Consider the following 23,564-nt stretch of genomic DNA (forward strand, 5'->3'; position numbering starts at 1 on the left):
TCACGAGAAAAAAAAAAGGGGGGGTTTAAAAGGAAAAAAAAAAAAAACCTTAAATTGGGGGGCACCTATTTCAACCAGGCACAGGGAAAAGAAAAAAATAATGCTGAAAACTAGGACTTGGTAGGAGAAGATTAAGAATAATAATAAAAAGGACAAAAGTATTAATAATAATAATAATAATTTTAAAAGAGAAAAAAAAAAGGAAAGAAAAAAAAATCTAGGCAGGGCAGGGCACCCAGGCTCTGTCGGAGCACACACAATAGGATGGAATTCCTGCTGGCCCAGAAGGTGAGTGGGAGTGAGGGATGGCCACATCTCCGTTCACCAAAATGGTGACCTCCTCTTGTAGGGTATAAGAGTAACAAGGGGAATATTGCACCTTTCCAGTCATTAGTGTCTGGAATGTCCTTGTAGTTCCTGGCACATGGAGCCTATTCTTACGTTCCTGAAATCTGAGAGAACGCTGTCACTTTTAATATCCAAAATGGTCAAACCACTTGTAAGCATTCAAAATGGCTGTGCCCCCTGGGTAGCCAAAAGTCTATAGCTCCACCCATCTCCCTCTTTGCTACTTCCCTTTTTATTCATCAGTCACCAGTACAGTCCTCCATGCAATCCCTGTTTAGCAGGGCCGATTTTTAGGTTAATTCTAAGGTTCTAACACCACTTGGCAATATCCAAGCTGTCCATGCTGTCCAGGTCACTGACAGACCACAGCTCCATATGTTTCCTTTTTCAGTGTTTTCATGCAGGTTCTGCTACTAGTTGGAGTTTTGTCCACTTCTGTATCCTTCCTTTCAAAGCTCAGGACTTCAGGATTATCTTCTGTATCTGTGTTAATTGGTTCCCCTTTGCTTTGTTGAAGAGGGTCTGTGTAGTTTGATTGCCTATTTCACCATCTTACCAGAACCCTACACATAATATTTTTAAAAGCCCCAATAAATAGATACACACACACACATACACACACACACACAAAATGCCCTAACAGTATTCATTGTAGGACTTTAAAAAAGTGTGATCATAAAATAAAAGTTACTCTCACATGTAAGTTTTGGGTTATCACTATACTAGAAGACATAAAGAGGTAATCAGGAGCTTTTACCAACCTGTAGAATCACCTAGAATGCAGACTGATATATGTGTATAAGGAGCTCTGGTGGCATAGTGCCTAAGGCACTTGCCTGCTAACCAGAAGGCTGGCGGTTCAAACCCACCAGCCGCTCCTCGGAAAGAAGGTTGGGCAATCTACTTCCATAGGGATATCACCTCAGAAACCCAAGGAGGGGTCGCTATGAGTCAGATCTGACTCAACAGCAGTGCTTTTTTTTTTTTTTTTTAATGTGTGTGTAGCGTTGCCCTCAGTGATAGGGTTTTCAGAAGTGGTGACCTCTTCTTTGTAAAGTCTGAAGAAAAAAAAAAGGGGGGGGGGCACAAAGTAGTGTTCCTTTGACTTACATGGAAGTTACCTTCCTAGATTTTTTTGTTAGATGCCATCAACTCATCGTGACCTTTATGTATGACAAAACAAAACAGTGCCCAGTTCTCACAATTGTTGCCGTGCTTGATCTCATTGTTTCAGCCACTGTGTCAATCCATCTCATTGAGAGTTTTCCTCTTTCTCGCTGACCCTCTACTTTACCGAGCATGATGTCCTTTTCTAGGGACTGATTGCTTCTGATACCATGTCCAAAGTGCATGAGATGAAATCTTGCTTCCAAGGACCATTCTGCATGTACTCCTTCGAAGACAGAGCTCATTTTCTGGCAGTCCGTGGTATATTCAGTATTTTTTTTTGCCGATACCATAATTCAAATGAATCAGTTCTTCTTTGGTCTTCCTTGTTCATTGTCTAGCTTTTGCATGCATAGGAGGTAATTGAAAATGCTATGGCTTGGGTCAGGCTCACTTTAGTCTTCAAGATGACATCTTTGCTTTTGAACACTAAAGAAGTCTTTTGCAAGCAGATTTGCCTAGAAAATTCAGCACATATTAATTAAAACCATGTTCAAAAGTACATTTATCTGTAAAATTGAGTTAGGGGCTAGATTGAAACCAATAAACATTTAAAAGTCACATGCGACAGATCTTCCCTGTGCAGAACTGCCCACACAGATGTTACAGAATTACCAACATACCTGGCCTCTGTGTCATATACCAATCATGACAACACAAAGACCCCAGAAAGTGGTCCTATTCCTGTTGGACTAATAAGAGCTATGCCTGACAGATGGAAAAGCATAGGTCAGTTTGGCAGAAGAGTTAATTGGTTGGCTGGCCTCATCCAAGGAATTCATCTCCATTGGAGAGGGCCACCACTGGATAGGATGTTTCTAGTGGCTTCCCCACTTCTCTACAGAAGAATACCAAGGCTATTATTACACATTAGTCATTAGACTATTTGAATTAGATGTTCTTTGAAGGTCCTTCCAACTGTAAGATTTTTTGTTTCTCAGTAATGATGTATTTGACTCTTCTAATTGTTTTTGTTTTAAATGAGGAAACAAAATTGCATTGAGAAGTGTGAAATGACAAAGATGCCCAGCACTGCTATGTTTTATTTTCTGTGACCTTTTCCATTCTAAACCCTCTGGCTAAACAGTCCTCTTCTTTCTCTGGGCTGAGCCACTATGGTGAGCCCCCTGCAGAGTGACAGACACTGTCTTTAAAATAGCTGTCAGCCAGAAACTGGGAGACTGCCATAGTCTGTGCCAACCGGCATTGCCTGATGGAGGAATCGTCTTCATAATTTAAAAAAAAAATTTGTTGTAAAATATTTATCAGTCTCCTTATTTTCAAAACTTTTTCATCAACTAAATAGAAACTCTAAACCTGTTAAACAGTAACTCCATAACTCCCTCACCCTTAGCCCTGAAACACTAATCAACTTTCTGTCTCTGTGCATTTGCCAGTTTTCAATATTCCATATACATGAGACCATACAATATGTAGCTTCATGATTTTAAAGCGACTCATTTCACCCAAAAGCACATGTAGGATACAGAGAGTGAGCATAGACCAGGAGAATGAGTGTGTGTGTGTGTGTGTGTGAGAGAGAGAGAGAGAGAGAGAAAATTTTTGTTATTCTATGTGATTTTCTTCTCTTAGAAATCAAGTCCTGAAAGTTGAGAATTGAATTTGTCTAATACCAAGTTTTATTTTTTATTTAAGGCTGTTTCTGATGCTTGGAAGCTATTCTTTGTGCCACAAAGATGGTAATAAATCTTTGCCTTCCACAGTTCCGACCAAGAATTCACTGCAACAAGGTAAACTAAACAAATAAATACCCAATAAGTAACAGTGTGTATTTTTCCTATCTTTCCTATTTCCTACCTTGTGTATGTGAACTCAGTTCAGGCTTAATGTATATTTCAGTGTGTGTCAGGGTTGTCAGGGTGTATCTCTAGACCCATACAGCACTTCCACAGGGAGCCGTGACTCATCTCATGGACAGTGTTCTTCGTTGTTCTCCTCCCTTTTTGATGATAAAGTGTAATTCTACCCAAAGTCATAACAAAGGTAGAAATATTCTCTCTCTCCTCAGTTGTTCTTGTTAATTTCTAATGCTAGAAATAATGGCTTGTATTTGTTATTTGGGTTCCTTGTTTTTTATTATTTGAATTAAGCTACGTCTCTGTCTGTGCAGAGGATATCTCCCTGTAGCCCAGAGCAGAGAATAGGGAAACACCAGAGGAAGAAGTGAATCTCTCCCTGATTTGGAGATCTGTCCATGACATACTGTTTCAGGTTCTCAGATGGTTAGACTGACTCCTTTGGACAAGATATTTTAATGTTTCCATTGGTTATAATAATTACAGGTTTCCCCTGCTATCCAAAAGTGGAGCCTTCCTATGAACCCTTTCATAAGCCAAAATGGCATAAACCAAAGACACAATCACTACTAATTTATATGGGAAAAATTTTCACAGTCCCTAAAACCAAAAAATAACCTACCAAATAATACCAAACAACACATCCGTCCTAAAATAACACTAACATACAGTGTTCACAGGCATAGTTCAAAGCAATGGCGGCTTAATGTTGACGTGCTCAGTGTAGTTCCTGGGGAAGAAGCTTGGTGACGCTGCTCTGAGTGCTTTGCCTCTTTAGTGAGTCACTGGAAAACACTGTACACTAGTTTGGCAGTCCACTTTTTTCATGAAAATCTCATTAGATTTCTTTCAATAAGCGAAAACAGGTGCTAATGTAGGTCTTTTTGTTGAAGCGAAGCAGTGTAAAGAGAACTTTTGAAAAGCAGGGATACCTGTGTTAGAGTATTAAAAGGGGAGGAAATCACTCACAGTCTCACCCCCTTGCACATCCACCATTTTGAATTTTCTCTAGTGTTTATGGCCTTTGTCACTGCACACATTTTATCAAGTTTCATTATTCAGAGACTTAGAAGAAGCTTGTTTTCAATGCCGTCCTAAGAAAGGTTACAACTGGGAGGTCCAAATACACAACTTTGATCCTTTGAAGTGAAAAACCATTAATATTTTTATTTCCTCTTCACAGAGATGTTATTTTGAAGGAATGACATTAAATTGATGGTTGAATTAATATTAAGGTGAAGGAATTTTTTCTTTAATTGGGCAGGATTTCATTTTTCCTATATTTTAATATGGCCAGTACTTGGGGACATACCTTAGCCTTTGACCTGATCTTGAGTATCTGCAAAAAAAAAAAAAAAGGAGGATTAGTTTAATAGAAGAAAATTTAAATGATGATCTTCAAACTTTCTTTAAAGAATTTTCTTAGAAATGGCAAGTTCTTGAAAAGCTAGCTGATCATTCGGGCTTCATTAAATCAATGTGTCTCATGTTTGTCATTAAATCTAGATATCAGCTGATGGTTACGAAGTCGAAAACCTCATCTCTGAAGACCTTACAAAGAGAAGTCGTGGTTTTAGGACAGAGTATTTCATTAAGCCACCAGTCTATGTGACAATTTCTTTTCCCTTTAATGTAGAAATCTATAGGATTAACATAGATCTCACAGCTGGGGGAGGCCACAGTGTCACTGGCCTGGAGATGTACACGTCTGCCTTACCCAGCAGAGCATCTTGGAGTACCCCTGAGTGCCAGACTCCAGGCTCCGCTGAGCCATCCATCCCAGACAAAGAGGCGTTCACCTTGGTGGGCAAAGTCTTATTGAAAAACCAGAGCCAGGTGGTATTCAGCCACAGAGGCTTTAAGGCCAGGCCACCTTTTGGCCCGCTGGGAGCCATACTCCCCTCTCCTGCTGTTGCAGCCCAGGAACTTTGGAATAAAGGGGCTCTCTCCCTCAGCCATGTGGCCCATCTCAAGATCTGTATCACCCACGTGACAGGCAGCGGTATCCCTTGCATCAAACGGTTGGAAGTGTGGGGTCAGCCAGCCAAAACCTGCTCCCAGGAGGTGATAGACAGTGTCTTGCTGGTTGCCTCAGAGAGCCTCCCTCAGGACTTGGCTCTGCAGACCCTGGCCTTACCCATGGAGAGTGACTGTGAACCTGGAGACCAGTCTGAGGGCCACCAGGCCCCCTCCAGCTTGCAGAAGCTGGCTGAGGTAATTCGGGATGTACCTGAGGAGTTCTTGGATCCTATCACCCTGGAAATCATGCCTTGCCCCATGCTGCTACCTTCAGGCAAGGTCATCGACCAGAGCACGCTGGAGAAGTGTAACCGCAGTGAAGCTGCATGGGGCCGTGTACCCAGTGATCCTTTTACAGGAGTAGCCTTTACTCCACACTCCCAGCCCCTGCCTCACCCCTCTCTGAAGGCCCGGATTGACCATTTCCTGCTCCAGCACTCCATCCCTGACTGCCACCTGCTTGGGAGAGCACAGACTGCAGTGGCGGTGACTCCTTCTTCCATTGTTATGCATTCTCGGAAAAGGAAGATGGAGCAGGCCGAACAGGCCCCAGACAGTAGCCTTGGTATAAATGCTTCCTCTTTTTTGACCACAAGCCCTCTGGTCTCACCCACTACCTCAGAGCATACCGCTAAGAAAATGAAAGCTGCCAGTGAGTTCGGCCTGACACACATGGATTGCTCAACAGGTAATTTCCATAGCTCTTTGTCATCTCAGCTCTTCCCAGGTAACACTTGGCACTGTTTCCTTCGCTCTGTGCTTTGCCAGTGTAAATTCCTCAGGCCGATGCCTATGCTCCTTCTTGTTTCTCATTGTGGGGCCTCCCGCTTTGTCTTCAGTCTCGAAACAGTTCAGAGGCCTCTGAGGGGCTGGTGTGGGTTCTCGTCTGTTCCAGGACTTCAGTCTGTGCGTTTTGCTTCTCCATCCAATGTTAGTCGCCTCCACCCATCCGCCCAATGGTGTCTACCTTCTTCCAGCTCCCTTTTTGTCCCCTGTCCAATCAACACTTTGCCCTGGGCTCAAAGTCTCTGGTCACAGCTGCTGGAAGGAGAGACACCAGTTCCTTAGAGCACACCTTGTCTTCCTTCTGGTATCCTCTTTATGGTTACTCGTGTATCACTGGGCTTCTCTAGGATATTGTTTCTAATGTTTATAGAGGTGCTTTGATGTAACTGCTTTGAGGTATTCACTGCCTCACCCCACGAGGTGACATTGACACACAGAAAAGTACTAGATTGTGGACCCTCCTTTCAGGAAGCAGTCTTATTGAACAGACCAGCCACATTGAAGAAGGTAGTGTAAGAATGTGGATGGGTTGAAACCGGGGCTTAGAATAGGTTCATTCTAGTTCAACCCCCTGCTGAGAATTTGCCTTTCCTCCTCGGGTACACTGAATCAGAGTCTGTTTTTAACAAGATCTCCAGGTTTTCAATGTAGATTCTGATTCAATGTATCTGGGGCAGAAATGCAAATTCACAGCAGGAGGCCAAACCGGTTCAAAGCCCTGGTCAGCATGAGATTTAAGCGTCTTGGCTTCTTGCATCTTGCCTGGGGCATTGCCAGTGGTTCCTGGGACCAGTGATGCCTGCCATCTCCTGAGAAGTGCACCCTTGGTTCACGTGGGGACCTCTGCAGTTGAGTGGGTTCAGTCAACCGTGGTTGCTTTGCTTGAGCTTGGCTTTCCTACCACAGTTGTTTCCTCCCCCAGCCCCTACCCATCTTCCACATGTCCCCTGCTTCGTTGATCTCCGATTTGGGGACCTTTGTTTTGCTAAACCCTGTATTCATGTTCAAGGAGCTCTGGTAGCACAGTGCCTAAGTCATCTGACTGCTAACCAGAAGGTTAGTGGTTCAAACGCACCAGCCACTCTGTGGAAGCAAGACTGGGCAATCTACTTCCATAAAAATTTGCCCCCTTGGAAACTCAGTGGGGTTTGCTATGAGTCAAATCAACTCAATGACAGTTTGGTTTGCTTTTTGTTTATATTCATGTTCATTCTCAGAGATCCTCCATGAAGGACCATTATGGTTTTCATGTGTTCCAAACAGATTAACAAATAATGCATTTAATTTTAGTAAAAGACAAGAAGAGAAGAGAGAAATGAAGAAGTATAAATAAAAAATGTCTTTTCAGCTCAGAAAAGCATGAGTGGAAGATCCTGGTGCCTCGTTCATGACAATTTATCTTCAGGTCAGAATTAACTGATTTTGGGCAAAGGCTGTTTGTTTGAAAATTTATAGAGAAAAGAGCAAAATCAATAAAATCCTTTTACTGTAAAATTGAAGCAAAATAAAGATTAGTAACTTTCAGAATCTAAGATTGGGTATGAATTTTAAAATTTCATAAAAAAATCTTCAGACTAGCGTATCACTGTAGTATTTTAAGTGTATCTAACTTTAGCTCAGGAGCTCTGATAGCGTAGTGCCTAAGGCACTTGACTGCTAACCAAAAGGCTGGTGGTTCACACCCACCAGCCACTCCTCAGAAGGAAGGTTAGGCAATCCGACTTCCGTAGTGATACTGCCTCGGAAACCCAAGGAGGGGTCGCTATGAGTTGGGTCCAACTCCACAGCACATGTTGTTGTTGTTGTTGTTGTTTGCCGTCGAGTCGGCCCCGACTCATAGCAACCCCTCCTTGGGTTTCCGAGGCAGTATCACTACAGAAGTAGGATTGCCCAACCTTCTTCCGAGGAGTGCTGGTGGGTTTGAACCACCAGCCTTCTGGTGAGCAGTCAAGTGCCTTAGGCACTATGCTACCAGAGACAACAACTGTAGCAATTTTCTAACTATATGGATATAATATTGCCAACTCAAAAAAAGCAGAGCTACAACAACTGTAGCTCTGCTTTTTGTGAGTAGGCAATATTATATCCATATAGTTAGAAAATTGTACACACACAGAGTGAAACACCTATCCGTAACCCTGTCCTCTTTTTGATTGACATTTAGGCTGTTTTTAATATTTTGCTATTATAAATAACTGCAGGTTATTACCTTAAACATACATCGTTTCATACATGTGCAAGTATATCTGTAGGACAAGATCAGAGAAATGGAATTTCTAGGCCAAAGGATATATTCTCCTGTAAATGGGATGAATGTTGCTGGAATACACAATGGAATAGCCTACCAGCAATGTTTATGAGATTCCTTACAGCCATACTGACAGAATGTGTTTTCAAACTATCATTTGATAGATTAAAAAATGATGTCTTACATTGTTTTCATTTTCTTTTATTAGTAAGATTGAACATCTTTTATAATTAAACATTTGTGTTCCTTTTCTGTGAACTGTCTGTCCATCTCTTGCTTATTTTCTATTAGTTATTGGTCTTTATTTTAGTAATTTCTAAAAGGTTTTTATAGATTAGCCCTTTGACTTTGTTAATGAGCTGAAATATATTTTCCCAGGCTGTTTTTTGGGGAATGGGGGGAGTGGTAAAGGTGAGAGGGAGTGACTGCACAGGACTTACTACGTTTTTGGCCATTCAGACTTTTTTTAGTGTAGTCTAGATTTTCATTGCCCCCCCTTCCTTTTCCATCCAAGGAGTTCTCCTATGTGTTTAATATTTTTATGATTTGATTATTATTCTTTTAAATCTATGATCCATTTGGAGTATTATAAAGTATGGATCCAACTTAATGTTTTTTCAGATGACTAACCATTTACCCATTTATTGACTATTCCATCTTTCTCCCAGTGATTTGAAATGCCACTAACATACACTAAATTCCTGAAAGTATTTGGATATTTCTGACTTTCTGTTGTTTTATTGGTCTCTTTATTCATGTATCTATAACATCTTGGGAACTCTGGTAGCATAGTGCCTAAGGCACTTGACTGCTAACCAGGAGGCTGGCAGTTCAAATCCATCAGCCACTCCTTGGAAAGGTTGGGCAATCTACTTCCATAGTGATACTGCCTCAGAAACCCAAGGAGGGGCACTATGAGTCAGGTCCAGCTCAACGGCACATAGCAACAAACAATGTAACGTCTTATGTTAATTGTTGTTGCTTTCTGGTATGTTTTGATAGCTGTTAGAGCAAGTTCTCCCCATTGTTTGTTATTTTCAAAGTTTCTTTGATTATTATTTTTTATATGAATTTTAGAATCACCTCATTTAATCCTCCCCTCCCCAAAAACATATTTTAAGAAAGTTGGGATCTCCTTAAATTGATAAAGGAACTTAGAATTGATGACTTTAGGATGTTGAATCTTCCTGTGGTATATCTTTCCACCAAGGTCTTCTTTTGTGTTGTCCTTGCATAGTTTTAAGGTTTCTTTATATGGATTTCCAGTTTTCTTAAGTTTAATCTTGAATTTTATTTTTTCCTTTTTGATGCTATTATAAATGGAGCATTTTTTCCCTTTATACCTTCTAACTGATTTTTGTTTAAATATATAATGCTGTTCATATTTGTATGTTAGTTTTGTATCCCGAGACCTTACTGAATTATTTTATTGTCCATGGTCATTTTCTAGGTGCCTCCTGTACGGTCACGTAATATAAACAGTCGTAATTTTAAATTCTTTTTCAATGTTTTTAAACACTTCATTCTTTTCTCTTGTCTGAATAAATGTTTTGCCTAGGACCTCTGGCACAGCATTAAATAATACAGCTGATCATGGGCATCCTTGTCTTGGCCTGATTTCAGTGTGAATGCCACAATATAAGTCCTAACTTTGGCTTTTGGGCTGAGACCTGTTTTAAGGAAATTAATGAAATACCTATGTATGTTAGTCATCTATTGGTGTGTAGCAAATTACCCCAAAATTTTTAGGCTTAAAGCTACAAACATTCATTATCTTATAGTTTCTATGGTTGGAAATCCAGGTGTAACATGTCTGGGTCCTTGACTTTAGGATCTTTTGTAGGCTGTGATTGAAGTGTGTGGACTGCAGTCATCTCAGGGCCTGACTGAGGAAGTGTTCAGTTCCAGTCTCGTTCATGTGGTTTTTTCACTGTTCAGTTCCTTGTGGATTGGAGGCTACCTTCAGTTCTCTGCCACATAGGCCTTTCCATGGACAACTCACGATATGGTAGCTTGCTTCATCAGAAGAGCAAGCAGGAAGAGCCAGAGAGTATGCAAACAAGTCATACACTCTTTAATAACCTAATCTTAGAAGTGACATCCTATCACGTTTACGGTATTATTTGTTATAAGCAAATCACTAAGTCCAGCCCACACTCAAGGGGAAGGAATACCCAGAGACTGCCTCCCATACTATTGATTCCTTAATTGAGCGTTTTTATCTAATATTGGATGTTGAATTTTGTCAAGTGCCTTTTAAATAGCAGTGGAGATGATGCTAAGATATTTCATCCTTAGATCTTTTAATGTGTTAGTATGCTTTTGTTTTTTTCTTAATTAATAGGTCTCCTAATATTGAACCATTCTTACATTCCTGGAATAAACTCCATTTGGTCATGATTCTTTTAAATGATTCTTTTAATGTGGTTGCTAGTGTTTCATTTAGGATTTTTGCATTCATTAGAGAGATTGAACTATAGTTTTGTATATATATTTGGTCAAGTTTTTTTTTTTTTTTTTTTAATTGTGATTTGGGTGGGGATTTACAGAGCAAATTCACTTTCCATACAGCAGTTCACATATAGTTTGTCTCATGTCATTGTTGGTCAAGTTTTTTTTTTTCCATTGTGTGTTGGGTGAAAGTTTACAGAGCAAATTCATTTTCCATACAGCAGTTCATACACATATTGTTTCATGACATTGATTTTAATCCCCATAATGTAACAGCTTTCTTCCCACTTCCTCCTTGTAGTTACCGTTTCCCTCTGCTCTTCTTTCCTGAGTTCCTGCCCTCGACGCTATCTCCCTGTGCATACAGTGCCCTTCTGATCTCCCATGGTTTATTGTTCTGAGTGTACCTACCTAGTGTAGATGTTTACCTTATATGCTTGTTTGTTGTTTGGCTTACAGTTGTGGGAGTGAGTTCAGTTCCAAGCCTGAAGGGTGTCTTGGGCCCATAGTCTTGTGGGTTTCACCAGTCTCTATCAGACCTATAAGCCTGGTCTTTTTTTTTTTGATTTTGAGTTTTGCCCCATATCTTTCTCCCATTCTATTCAGGATCTCCTTACTGATCCCTTTCCAAGTGGTTGACAGTGGTAGCCAGGCACCATCTAGTTCTTCTGATCTCTTGGTCATTTAGGCTCAGGTTCACATGGTCCAGTAATCCCTTGGACTAACTGTTCTATATGTCTTTGGTTTTCTTCATTCTTCTTTGCTCCAGATGAGGAGAGACCAGTTGTTGACTCTAGACAGGCACTTGCAAGCTTTTAAGAACTCAGTCACTACTCACCTATTTGGTCAAGTTTTGATATCAATAGTGTATTTGCTTCATAAAAAGAATTTGGAAATTTTCCTTTTCTATATACTGTGGAACCATTTAAATAGTACTAGGCTCACCCTGGGATTGTCAGTGGTTGGTGCTTTCTGAAAGTTAACTTTCTGAAATTTTCTGTAGTTGAAAACTTTGTCTCTGTGAAAATTAGTCTGTTTAGATTTTATGGGGGAGCTCTGGTAGCGTAGTGCCTAAGGCACTTGACTGCTAACCAGAAGGCTGATGGTTCAAGCCCACCAGCCACTCCTCGGAAGGAAGATGGGGCAATCTACTCCCATAGTGATACTGCCTCGGAAACCCAAGGAGGGGTCGCTATGAGTCGGGTCTGCCTCAAGGGCACATAACAACAACAACAACAACAAGATTTTAAGGTTTTTTTTTCCCCGTTTCCACTCTTACTCTAAAAGCCCTATCCAAATAGTGCACCTGTTGGTCAAATCTGTGTCTTCTCTGATTTTGAGAGTAAATTTTTGTTAACATGACCCCAGGAACTCCTGGAATCTTTGGAGGTACAGTGGGGCAAGAGGTAGAAAAAGGTCCTTAGACCCCTCTTCAGTGGCCTTGAGATTGAAAGACTCATTGGTGACACAGGTCCATACTGACCAGTGCTACAAGGCCCCCAGCTAATAATGTCCTGACCCTTCAAACTGTAGACACTTTCCACTTCCCAGTGTAGTGTCTTGTAAACTCTGCTACCAGGCAAGTCCTGCATCCTTTCTTGAGTAGCTGTCCCCTCCTCCATTGCCTTCACTCTCACCTCATAGCTTGGCTTCCTTCCTGTGGGTCACACACAGAAAGTCCCCTAGATTGGAAGTGGGCAGAGTGAAGTCTTGGTAATGCCAATCTTGGTAATAGCTGCTTTGCTTGACAGGAGAGAGAGGGTACAAACACCTAGAAAGCACAGGCAAGCTACTTCGCTGGGTGTTGGGGCCCCTGAAAGGAAGAGGTGGAAAAAGAGAAGACCAAAACTGGAAGGGGGGGGTGGGTAAACAGGAATTAGGAGTATAAAGATGGGCATTTTCTTGTTCCCACTCATTTCCTTGGCCTGCAAAGAGAAAGCAGGGTGCAGTTCTGCATTTGAGCCACAAGGTGGCCCATGCCTTCCCAGCAGTTGCCTGGGAGAAAAGCTAGAGTAGAGCCCAGGAACTCTCTCCAGAGTGTGGGATGGGTAGGAACTGCCGGATTCCCAGAGTTTAACTCTCGATGTTTTGTCGTCACAGCCCACCAGTAGACATTGGGAAAGAGTTGCTTTACAGTTGTATCTATTTGAAGCTGGAAGTGCTGTTTGTGTAGTCTTCTAATCCATTGGTTTTTGAGCTTGTTCTCTTTTGTTGAACCTCTCTCTGGATGTTATGGTCTGTGCGTCTCTCGACAGGTCCAATGTCCCATGAGCAGAAGCTGTCACAAAGCTTGGAAATTGCCTTGATGTCGACCCTTGGCTCCATGCCCTCTTTCACGGCTCGGCTGACCAGGGGACAGCTCCAGCACCTTGGCACAAGAGGGAGCAACTCTTCCTGGAAGCCAGGTGCCAGCTTCGGTAACATGGGCCCCATCCACATCCTGGAAGCCTTTAAACAGTGGTCTGCTCTCTGCACAGTGCGTGGGGCCATGTCTCTGGGCAGTCTGTGGGTCTGCATGCCCAGTCTCCTGCTTAGCTCGAACACCCACATGGGGATGGGGGTGGGGGAAACCATCTTCTCTTTCTTTTGCCAGCAGTTGTGGAGGACGGCCTGCAAAGTTTAACTCTGCAGGAGAAAGACTTTCTTTAGACAGCTGTTGGTAATGCTGTGGATTTAAGGCTTGGCTACCCTTTACATGGTTTTTGTTTGTAAGATCTAATGTTAATTATTCTGTCCTGAGGCCTTTTGTTGGTTTCTGTTTTCTAATTGAAATCTGTATCCCATCTGACATCTGGAAGACTTGATACAAATGTGGAGGGAGGTTTTGGGTTGAATATGTCATCTTCATCTCTTCCTATTGAACATTTTCATCAGTGTCTTAGGAAAGACAATTCCTGAAGTAGCTTACTAAACCACTTTTTGTCTGAAATGAACCTAGAAACATTTTGTATGTTAGAATCTATTAGATTGAAAGCAAGAAGCACTCACTGGGATTTTTTTCTTTTTTATTTTTTCAAAATGAAGCCTTGGGGGCTAGTGATAAGGTGTACACTTGAGTCTTCCTGCCTCCCCAAAGCCAGTTTCTTTTCCTTGTCTGACTTCCAGTTCTTCTTTCTTCTCTGTCCCCCATTCCCCGCCTCCTCATCTTTCTCCTGCCCACTCTGATTAGGTTTCAATTCTGACTGTTCCCAAGAGCATGTCTTGTCAAAGTGACTAGCAGTTTCCATGACCCCAGATCTGATGGTTCTTTCCCTCTTGGCCTCTGGGCTGTTGTGCCTCTTCAGTGTCCATTGCTAACTCTTCGTCCTCTACAAGACTCTGCCCCCAGACCCTCTTCTCTCAGTATTCTTTCTCACCCGAGTAGGAGCACACTTGCCAGTAACTGCCCTATGTTCTTCTATAGCTCCTGCCTCTCCTTGGAACTCAGAGCCCCGTCCTCCCCGACAGCTGCTTGGCACCTCCACGTAGACAGACGTCTTGTGGATTTCTCGGACTAAGTGTTCTGACACTAAGCTGCTTAGGGTCAGATCCATGCATGCACTGCTCAGAGGGGAGCCCACTCAAGGGAGCTCTCTCTCGAGCTCCTGATCTCTTCGGTCTCCTGCTCACCTTCCCCGTCCTCCAGCCAGAGAGCTGGTGCTCTCGTTTGCCTGCTTGGTGTGCAGTTCTTGTGACTGTACCTGTGACCTGGGCCTAGTGGCTTGAGAGAGAGAGAGAGAGAGAGGAAAAAACAACAGCAGGAGATTTCCCCCACTCTCTCTGACCCTTAATAAGAGCCCACTTTCTTGTTCCTCAGACAGAAAAAGCTGTCGGGGAGCTATTCCTGGCCTTACTCCGTACACACTTCTGGGCTTTGGGCTACTTTTGAGCCCAGGCCAGGTGATCCTGGGGGTGAGAGGAGAGAGAGGAAACTCACTGCTGGTTTGGTGATCCTTTTGGTCTCCTTCCCCAGTCTGCTTCCGTTTACTTTTCGGCATCCTCAGGTAGCATTCTGTCTGTCTAGAGTTTATAGTTGTATTCAGTGGGATGGACGGATGGAGTGTGTGTAAAAATGACCTCCACTGACTTCACAAGGGGGGAGGAAAATCAAGATAAACAGTCCATGGCTGATTCCTATGAGGTGGAGGTCAGACATGCCTCCACCCACCAACCTTCTTACCAATTCTGACGTCAGCTGTCCCTTCCATGGCACTACTTCTCTTTTGGGCTTGGTAACTTATTGCAGTAGACACACAGAACTTACAGATAGTACTTAGGATTATAGGGTTTATTAGGGAAGTAACAGGTTACAATTCAGGATCAAGAGTGCTCAGGATACAGTTCCTCTATCAGGACAGCTTCTTCTCAGCAGTGCCAACCTCTTTCTGGCTCTCAGCCTCTCCTCAACTCCACAGTCCCTTGGCCCCTGCAATGTTACAAAGCTTTTTTCAGCTCTGCTTCTAAGTGCCTAGAGGCACCCATTCCCCAGTAAGTCTGGGCCCACAGCCCCTGAGTTCTAGCTCAGTGGTGGGCAAAATTAGCTCCACCAAGTGCCCGGAGGCGCTCAGCTCAGTCAGCAAGCCTCCTGCCCGGCGGCACTCAGCTTTCTGTAGGTCCAGAAGCCCCCTGTGCTATCTCCTGTGGGAGTCTCCCAGGTCCGCTGTTGCTGTCTCTCTGCCACTGCTTCTTGCCATCTCAGCAAAGTGTTACAGCTCTCTGACTCCTGGGTGGAGGAGGTTCAGTGCAGGGATCTTAAGTCCAAAAGGTGCACTCCATTCCTGGCTCTTCTTTCTTGATGGTAGTGAGATTCCTCCCTTCCCGCCTCTGGAATGGCTCATTTTAAGCCTAGTGGGATGGCAAAACTAACCAATCCCCATATTAGGGTTTCATACACCTATATATATATATATAATGGGAGCTCTGGTAGCATAGTGCCTAAGGCACTTGACTACTAACCAGAAGGCTGGCGGTTCAAACCCACCAGCCACTCCTCGGAAGGAAGGTTGGGCAATCCTACTTCCGTAGTGATACTGCCTCGGAAACCCAAGGAGGCGTCACTATGAGTCGGGGCCGACTTGATGGCAAATAACAACAACAACAACAACAACATATATATATAATATATATATATTGCTGTCGAGTCAATTTCAAGTCACAGCAACCCCATGTATAATTAGGTACCACTAAAATATTTCATTGCATTTTCCTTGCCATTTAAGTTCATTCTATTAAGTTACCAGTGGAAACATTTCTTTTCCCAAAGACAAAGAAAACTTGAGGCCAGTTCAGTCCTTACTCAGGATTTAGGAAAGCGCAGCTGGGGGAGGAGAGTTCTGTATGAAAATGTCCCTCGTTAGTCAGTAGCCAGCGACAGAGCTTAGTAGTTCTTCCTCTCCCCAGACCCCACTAGAAAAAAAATTCTGTCTGGTCTTTCCTAGTATAGGAAGTGCTGCCTTCTTGGCACATTGAATTCATCGTTAGATGTCTGGTAGGTGGCTGCCTGGGCACCTGGAAAGAGATTATTTTGTTGGGTTGGGGTTTCTGATCCACCCATAGCACTGTAGTTTCTTCCTGGATGCAGCTGTCTTCCTTTCTCATTGGAACTTCCCTTGGGGCTCTGGGCATCTACCCTTTAATGGGCCTGCTGGCCAGTGCTGGAAAGAATCGGGCCCTTACATACTTCAGTGGTGGGAAGCCAGGTGCAGCTTTTAAGACTCAAATGGAGAATGAATGTTCACAATGCCCCTACTGGGTCAGACATCTCAGAAGCCTCTGGCACAGAACCTGGCATGCTCAAGAGACATTCAGTAAATGACAGTCGGTGTCTCTTTTCCTCACCTTTTTTTTTAAACATCTGGCCAGTGCGTGGGAGACGTTTACCTATATGGGATGGAAAGTAATCTTTCCACTTACTGTAAAATTCTTGGGCGTGCGTTCCATGAGAGACACCTGGTACTTTTAGGTTGCTTCATGTTTAGGTTGCTGTCCCAGGTTCTAAAGTATAGGACTAAGACATTCAGGGGTATCTTCCTGAAGGAGGTGTGGTCTGAGCTAAGTCTCAAAGGATAAGAGCATTCTAGGCAAAGGGAGGAGTCCCTGTGCGGCACAGGTCAACATGCTCGGCTGCTCACCAGAAGGTTGGAGGTTCAATTCCATGCAGAGGGCCTAGGAGGAAAGGCCTGGCAGTTTACTTCTGAAGCGTCAGCCATTGAAAGCCTGACGGCGCACTGTTCTACTCTGACACACATGGGGTCGCCATGACTTGGACTTGATTCCATGGCAACTGGTCAGGCAAAAGGAACAGCACTCACACAGTCAGAGGCCAACAATGGCAGGGTGTGTGCAAGAAAGAAGCAGTTTGCAGTTTCTGTGCCCTGATAGACAAGCCTGTGTGTAGAGAGAGGTGAGGCTGGACAGGCTGAGCAGGCAGTCCTGGCTGCCCCAGGGGTGGCGGGGAGCCCCTAAAAGTGGAAAGCAGAGGCATGGAGGAGGTCTGGGTGTGTGTGGGGGTCATCGAGGGCAGCTTTGAGATGGATTAAGAGGGTAAGACTGTAGGAGAGTCACCCAGTTAGGGTAGAGGTGAGAGGGTGGCCTGGATCATTGTAAGACATAAAGTAAGGGAAGATGAGTGTAAGAAGCATTTATGAAGCAAATTGGTTTGGGATGCCTTTACGGTCCTCAGGGATGGTAGTCTAGGAATGGAGAGGTGGACTACAAGGACAGGGGAGCCCGGCACCTGGCTGTCTGATCTGCTTGTGAGGTGTAGATTCAAGGAGAAGAGGTGGTTCCTCAGGCCAGGGCCATGAGAGAAGAAAGAGCCAATGCAGCTTGAGGAGCAGGTGTGGCAGGCCTTTCCACTGTGGCTCTTGTCCAGGAAGGCCCTGCAGGAAGCATGAAAGGTGAGCTCCTGCACAGGGGGCTGTGCAGTGCAAGAAGGGAGCAGAGGAGAGCTGTGACGTGGGGCTGAAGAGAAGCTGGCCGGAGCCAGGCTCAGCCGGCAGGTTTGGTGACCTCCCTGTCGTGAGCTGCCCCAGCCCTGGGTGTCTGGTGGGCAGCGTCTCTTCCCACTCGCAGCACCTGCCGGTCTTCGGGGAGAGCAGCCTGACCCAGGGAGCAGCATTCCCTAACCTTGGCCTGCTTTCCTCCCTGATTTACCAGAGCAGCCTGGGAGCAGCCTGGGCCCTGAGTGCGCCACCTGCAAAAGAGTGTTCTCTCCCTACTTCAAAAAGGAGCCCGTGTACCAGCTTCCCTGTGGCCACCTCCTGTGCCGCCCCTGCCTGGGTGAGAAGCAGCGGTCCCTGCCCATGATGTGCATAGCCTGCCAGCAGCCAGTCGCCAGCCAGGATGTGCTGCGGGTCCACTTCTGAGTGACCAGCCTCAATGGGAGAAGACCCGTCGCTGGGAGGAACCACAGCTCCCAAGGTCTGGCCAGGTCCCAGGCACAGAGTGGGGTGCAGTCAGGTCCCTGGGCTGCCTTTTCTTTCCAGGGGTCTCTTCCTTTATCACCTCACACAGTGTAGCACATGAGGGTGGGGAGGGGTCTAACCCTCCTGCTCAAGTGGTACCAGGATAACAAAGCCATAGGTTGTGCTAGGAGGGATGCGGGAGCTGTCCCTCCTTCCCGTGCCTCCCTGCCACTCCCCTGGCCGGACCTCAGGGCCTGCTGGAGCCAGCCCCACCCTGGGCAGGAGCGCCCTGCAGAGGGCCCCTCAGCTGTTTGCACATACCCCTTTCAGGCTTGTCTGCACCCCGCCCCACCCCATCCCCTGGGACAGTTGTGAACGGAGAACAATACACTGTGGCTCGGACCTACAGGAGCGCCTCTGCTTTCAGAGTGTCACCCCAAAGTGAACCTGCAGGGGTTTGTGGGGTGAGTGACTCAGCCTCCTCCCCTCCCCAGCGCACACACACACACACACACACTGGGAGACCACTCTGAGCCTTAATAAAGTGATTGTTGATGTCTGCTGTTGACGTCTTCCTGGTGGAGTGCCTGTCTGTGTTGTCATCCTCCAGTCCCCAGCCCGCTCCCACACGGTGCTCCTCACGGGGCAGCCGCATGCAGTCACAGCAGCCCAGCCGCTGGCATTCCTGACAAGGGCCTAAAAGGACAGAAATGCATTTTCAGATCTAGCTAATGCGTGGGAGCCTGGCTTCTGCGGTTTGAGGGTGGATCTGTGGGTGGGTGGGAGTGAGAAGCCCCTCTCCCGGGAGGGCCACCCTGGGCTCTGGAGCTCTGGCAACGGGGCCAGCAGCACCTTCATTGTGGCAGGAAGGCACTTTTCTGGCATGAGAGCCGCTTGAGGAAACGCTTGTTTATAGGCAGCTCTTTTTTTCCATTCAGAATTTAGCCCATAGAGTCCCAGAGGGAAAATAAGTATTTCTACAACTCTTGTTTCCTGTATTGAGTAGATAGTAGTCACTAGAAGAATGTCAGTGAGAAAACCCACCATGCTGTTTCCTTCTGAGCACATTTGGGAAGGAGCAGCCCGGAGATGCTTTGTAGTATCTTATCCCTGTGGTTGATGACAGGCAGTTGTAGACAGGCTGTGGGCTGCACATTCCTGGTCCCAGGGAGCCCCCAGGCACTGGAGCCGCCTGTGCTCTGCCGTCACACAGACCTGCTGCCTCTGCCTCCCAGGGAACCTCGGGTGGAGGCCGGGGTGCTCCCTGGCTGCCCTGCTCTGCATGCAGGGCAGACAGAATCCTTACGGAAAGTGAGCTTTATTATAATTCGGATTCTTCTACTCCAGTCCAGACCACTGATTTCAATTACTTGGGGCTGGAGTTAGAGAATCTGCATTTTTTAAGAGTTTCTAGGGGATTTATTATCAGAGAGACCATAGCACCCTTTCCTTTGCTTCCCGGTGACAACTGGATGCAGCCCTTTCTGTGAGCCTTTTCCAAAAGGGTGATAAGCAGCGGTCCCTGCCCATGACGGCCACAGCTGCCGAGTGGGCTGCCTTGCCTTGGCTGGTGGCACTCCTGTGTGCCACTGGGATTTCGCCTTACCCTCCATGTGTGCTTATGTTCTTGGGAAAACTCCCGAGTTCGTAGCAGAAGCACTTTCGGGGAAGGGGGATGCCTACTTAGTCTTCCATGGTGGGGAGCGGGTGGGGGGTGCTCCTGGAAGCCACCAGCATCAAGTCAAAATAAAGCACAGTGCCAAGACGGGGCAATGCTGGAGGCACCCGCTGGCCACGGCTGGTCGTCAGGAGGCCTAGGAGTAGCCCATCACTGTCCCAGACCTCAGATGGGTGGCGCTTGGAGGTCTGCGTTTGCAACTCGGTGGGAAACCAGCATGGGAGCCACTCGGCTGGGCAGTACCTGCCCTGTATTCAGGTAGAGGGACACGTCCCTGGAGATGCCTCCATTCTTATTTTAAAACCAAAACGGAAGCCGCTGTTGTCAAGTTGATTCCAGCTCATAACGACCTTATAGTACAGTAGAACTGCCCCTAGGGTTTCCAAGGCTGTAAATCTTTTCGGAATCTTTCTCCCACGGAGCAGTTGGCAGGTTCAAACCACAGATCTTTTTATCCGCTTAGCAACCAAATGCTTTGTGGCACCAGGGCTCCTCTTGTTATTTTAAAGACACTGCCAAAAGGAAGTGGTCTTTTCTCCACCACGACCAGAAATGTACTAGCCACTCCAGGGCTATTTCTGGGAAACGGGAATAAAATGTCTCTTGCTGCCTGCTTGACTTACTGGGCAGTTTATGTCTGAGCAGAGCGCAGGGCCAGAGGCCACACAGCTTCCTGGTGGACACACTGAGCCGCTCTGACTCCCTGCGTGGACTCAGAATCTCAGAGCCTTGGCTTGGTGATCCGGGACCCTGGGGGGGGCCCCCGCCTCCCTGCCCTACTTATTCCAGCTTTTCACATCCTTTGCTTGGGTGGAGGCTCAAAGCTCCTGGGCTTGCCGCAGTGGGTCCCTCTGAGAGCAGGAGGCAGCGCAGGCACCACCTCTGCCTGGGGAGTGCAGCGGAGGGTCCCCTCGGCTGCTTCAGCCTCTGACTCCATCCCCATGGTTTCCAAGTGAGGCCTCTTCTCGGTCCCAGCCGTCCTCCCTGTGGGGCCAGGCCTCCAGCCCTGGGCCTGTGCCCTTAACCCCAGTTCTGAGCCATGCCAGTCACCCCCTCCCGTTGCCCCCCCCAGCCCCTGGGCAAGTGGAAGGGAGGCTGGTCAGTAGTCCTGGAGGAAGAATACAAGTACCCAGTCGCCAGGAAGAGGAGGAGCAGCTGCGCAGTGCTCATAGAGTTCTCCAGTGGTCCCCGTCGCTTGCAGCGTCCGGACCCTGGGGCAGAGCCAGTCCCCCTCCACCTGCCCTGCCTCCTCCTGGGGGTCTCCAGCCTGAGGCCTGCTGGGTGCTTTTCCATTCCCCAGGAAACAGTCCTTTGATGTGTAGGTTGCTGTAAGTAGGTCTGCAGACAAAGAGAAGTGTCCCTGGAGGAAAATGCCCTACTGGGCTGCCAAGCTGTTGCTCAGCCTCCCGCCTGTGGTATTGTGATGCTGGGCCGGCTGCCATTGTGATAGCCTCTGGGGTGGAGATGGGGGCTGCTTCAGGCTGGACCCCTCCTGCAGGGCAGGTGTGTACAGTGTACGAGCAAGACCAGCAGCCCCCTCCACCCTCTTCACCTCAGCCCACCGTGCCCAGCAGCTGCCACCCTGGCACCAGCTCACACATACGGGATATCTCAGGACTAGGCTGGAAGAGGCATGTCTGGAGTGAAGGCCCTGGCTGGGCTGGGAATTGGCCAAAGCTGAACTGTTGACTCGGTAGGTAGCCACCGGCCATATGTAGCTTGTTAGTTACCATCTAGTTGGCTCCAGCTCATGGTGGCCTAATGTATGACAGAATGAAATTGCCCAGTCCTATGCCATCTTCATGATTGTTGGTATGTTTCAGTCTAACGTAGCTAGTTCAGTAAATAAAATGCAAATTTTACTCAGTTACACCAGCCAGTCACATTTGGCTAGTGGCTCCCATACTGGACAGAGCAGACACACAACATTTCTATCACCATAGAAAGTCCTTTTGGACAGTGTTGGGCCAGAATACGAGCTTGGTAAGACTGGTCCTTATACCTCTTACAACCCTGTCTCCTGAAAGAGGAAGCACTCTGACCCTGGAGGGTGTGCTGGTAATGGAGTGTAGGGTTATGGGGTTTCCAGAGAGGGAGGGTCGGATGCACGCACTTGAACCCTCCTGCCCCCATAGGCATCGGGCCAGCCCTGATGTAATGCACTCCCTCCCTGCAAAGAGGAGCCTGAAATGGCTCCATCTGCCTCTGTTCATGTCCCAGAAGTGTGACAAGATCTCACAAGAGCGATGGCACAAGGACGAGATGGAGACAAGGAAGAGGCAGCCTTTTGGTGGTGGCAAGGTTTTTGCATCAAAGTTTGCACCAATAACAAAATAATGCTATCTACCCATAACCATAGGTGCTCTGGTAGCATAGTGCCTAAGGCACCTGACTGCTAACCAGAAGGCTGGCCGTTCAAACCCACCAGCCACTCCTTGGAAGGAAGGTTGGGCAATCTACTTCCATAGTGATACTGCCTCAGAAATCCAAGGAGGGGTTGTATGAGTTGGGTCTGACTCGACGGCACGTAACAACAATAACAACTCATAACCATACGATCCAGAGACATCACCACCAACATTTTAGTGTTTTTTCTTCCAATTATTTTTCTAAAAGGAAAAAAAAAACCTATATGTATATAGTGTGTATTTCTGTTACCTTCTGTTTCATTCAATGTTATTTCATGGACGTTGGTCTTGTCTTTAGGCACTATTCTTATTATAAGGGTCATTTAGAAGAACAAACCAGAATAACCATGGAAACCCTAAGAATGAAGAACAGTTTGAAGGGTGAGAACTAACCCATGAATATACAGATCAACCAAATAAAAATCTAGAAATAGGTCGGTCAACTGCATATGAAAATTGTGTGCACTATAAAGGCGGTATCAGCAATCAGTGGGGAAAGATAGGGCTGTCAACAAGTGGTGCCGGGATCACTTGAAAAATGAAACCAGGTAAGAGCCAGAAGGAAACAGGAGAATTCCTTGATAACTGGGAAATAGGGAAAGCCTTCCTCACTGAGTCAAAGTCCAGATACAGCAAGGGAAAAGATTGGTAACATTGACTACATGTGAAAAAAAAAACCAAAACAACAAAACACATGCAATTAGGGGAAATAAAATCTACAAATTACAAGCTGAGAAAATATATTTGGAACTTGTATTACAATGGTTAATAGCCCTAATATAAAGCTTCTAAAAATATTCACAAAGATGCGAATGGCCTTTCAGAATGTAAAAAGATGTTCTACCTGGTTCATAAAAAGATGACTGCAAGTAAACAATACTGAAATACCATTTCTTGCTGGGCAGGTTGGCAAAAATCTAGAAGTTTGACCACAACCTGCTGGTGAGGCTGTCGGGTAAAGACCTCCGTCCCACGCTACTGATGGGAATGTGAAAGGTGCCGCCCCGGCGGAGGGGGATCTGATAATATCTAGCGGTTACATGTGTACTTACCCTTTGAGCTGACCATCCCCATCTAGGATTCTACTCTAAAGATTCCCTGGCAAATACACAAAAACAATTTCAGCCCTCCAGCGAGTAGCCTGAGCAGGCAGGGCTGGCCCTTGGGGACCTGAGGAGCCAGGTATCAAACCCCCCCCCCCATGGAGGGCCCAGGGCCAAGTGATTTACGCATCCACAGCTATGGAGGAGATTATGG

At 45.9% G+C, this 23,564-nt stretch overlaps 1 protein-coding gene across 1 annotated transcript; it reads left to right on the forward strand.

Moving 5' to 3' along the window:
• Window positions 1-3,212: 3,212 nt before the first annotated feature.
• On the forward strand, window positions 3,213-18,182 carry UBOX5 (U-box domain containing 5). The gene is made up of 4 exons (XM_007960001.2): window positions 3,213-3,266; window positions 4,839-6,039; window positions 13,092-13,253; window positions 17,974-18,182. The coding sequence occupies exons 1-4, from the start codon at window positions 3,213-3,215 to the stop codon at window positions 18,180-18,182; spliced, it is 1,626 nt and encodes a 541-aa protein (XP_007958192.1).
• Window positions 18,183-23,564: the final 5,382 nt, after the last annotated feature.

The sequence above is a fragment of the Orycteropus afer genome, unplaced genomic scaffold (genome assembly GCF_000298275.1).
Source record: "Orycteropus afer afer isolate SDZICR_OR568_19922 unplaced genomic scaffold, OryAfe1.0 scaffold00020, whole genome shotgun sequence".
Lineage (NCBI taxonomy): Eukaryota > Metazoa > Chordata > Mammalia > Tubulidentata > Orycteropodidae > Orycteropus > Orycteropus afer.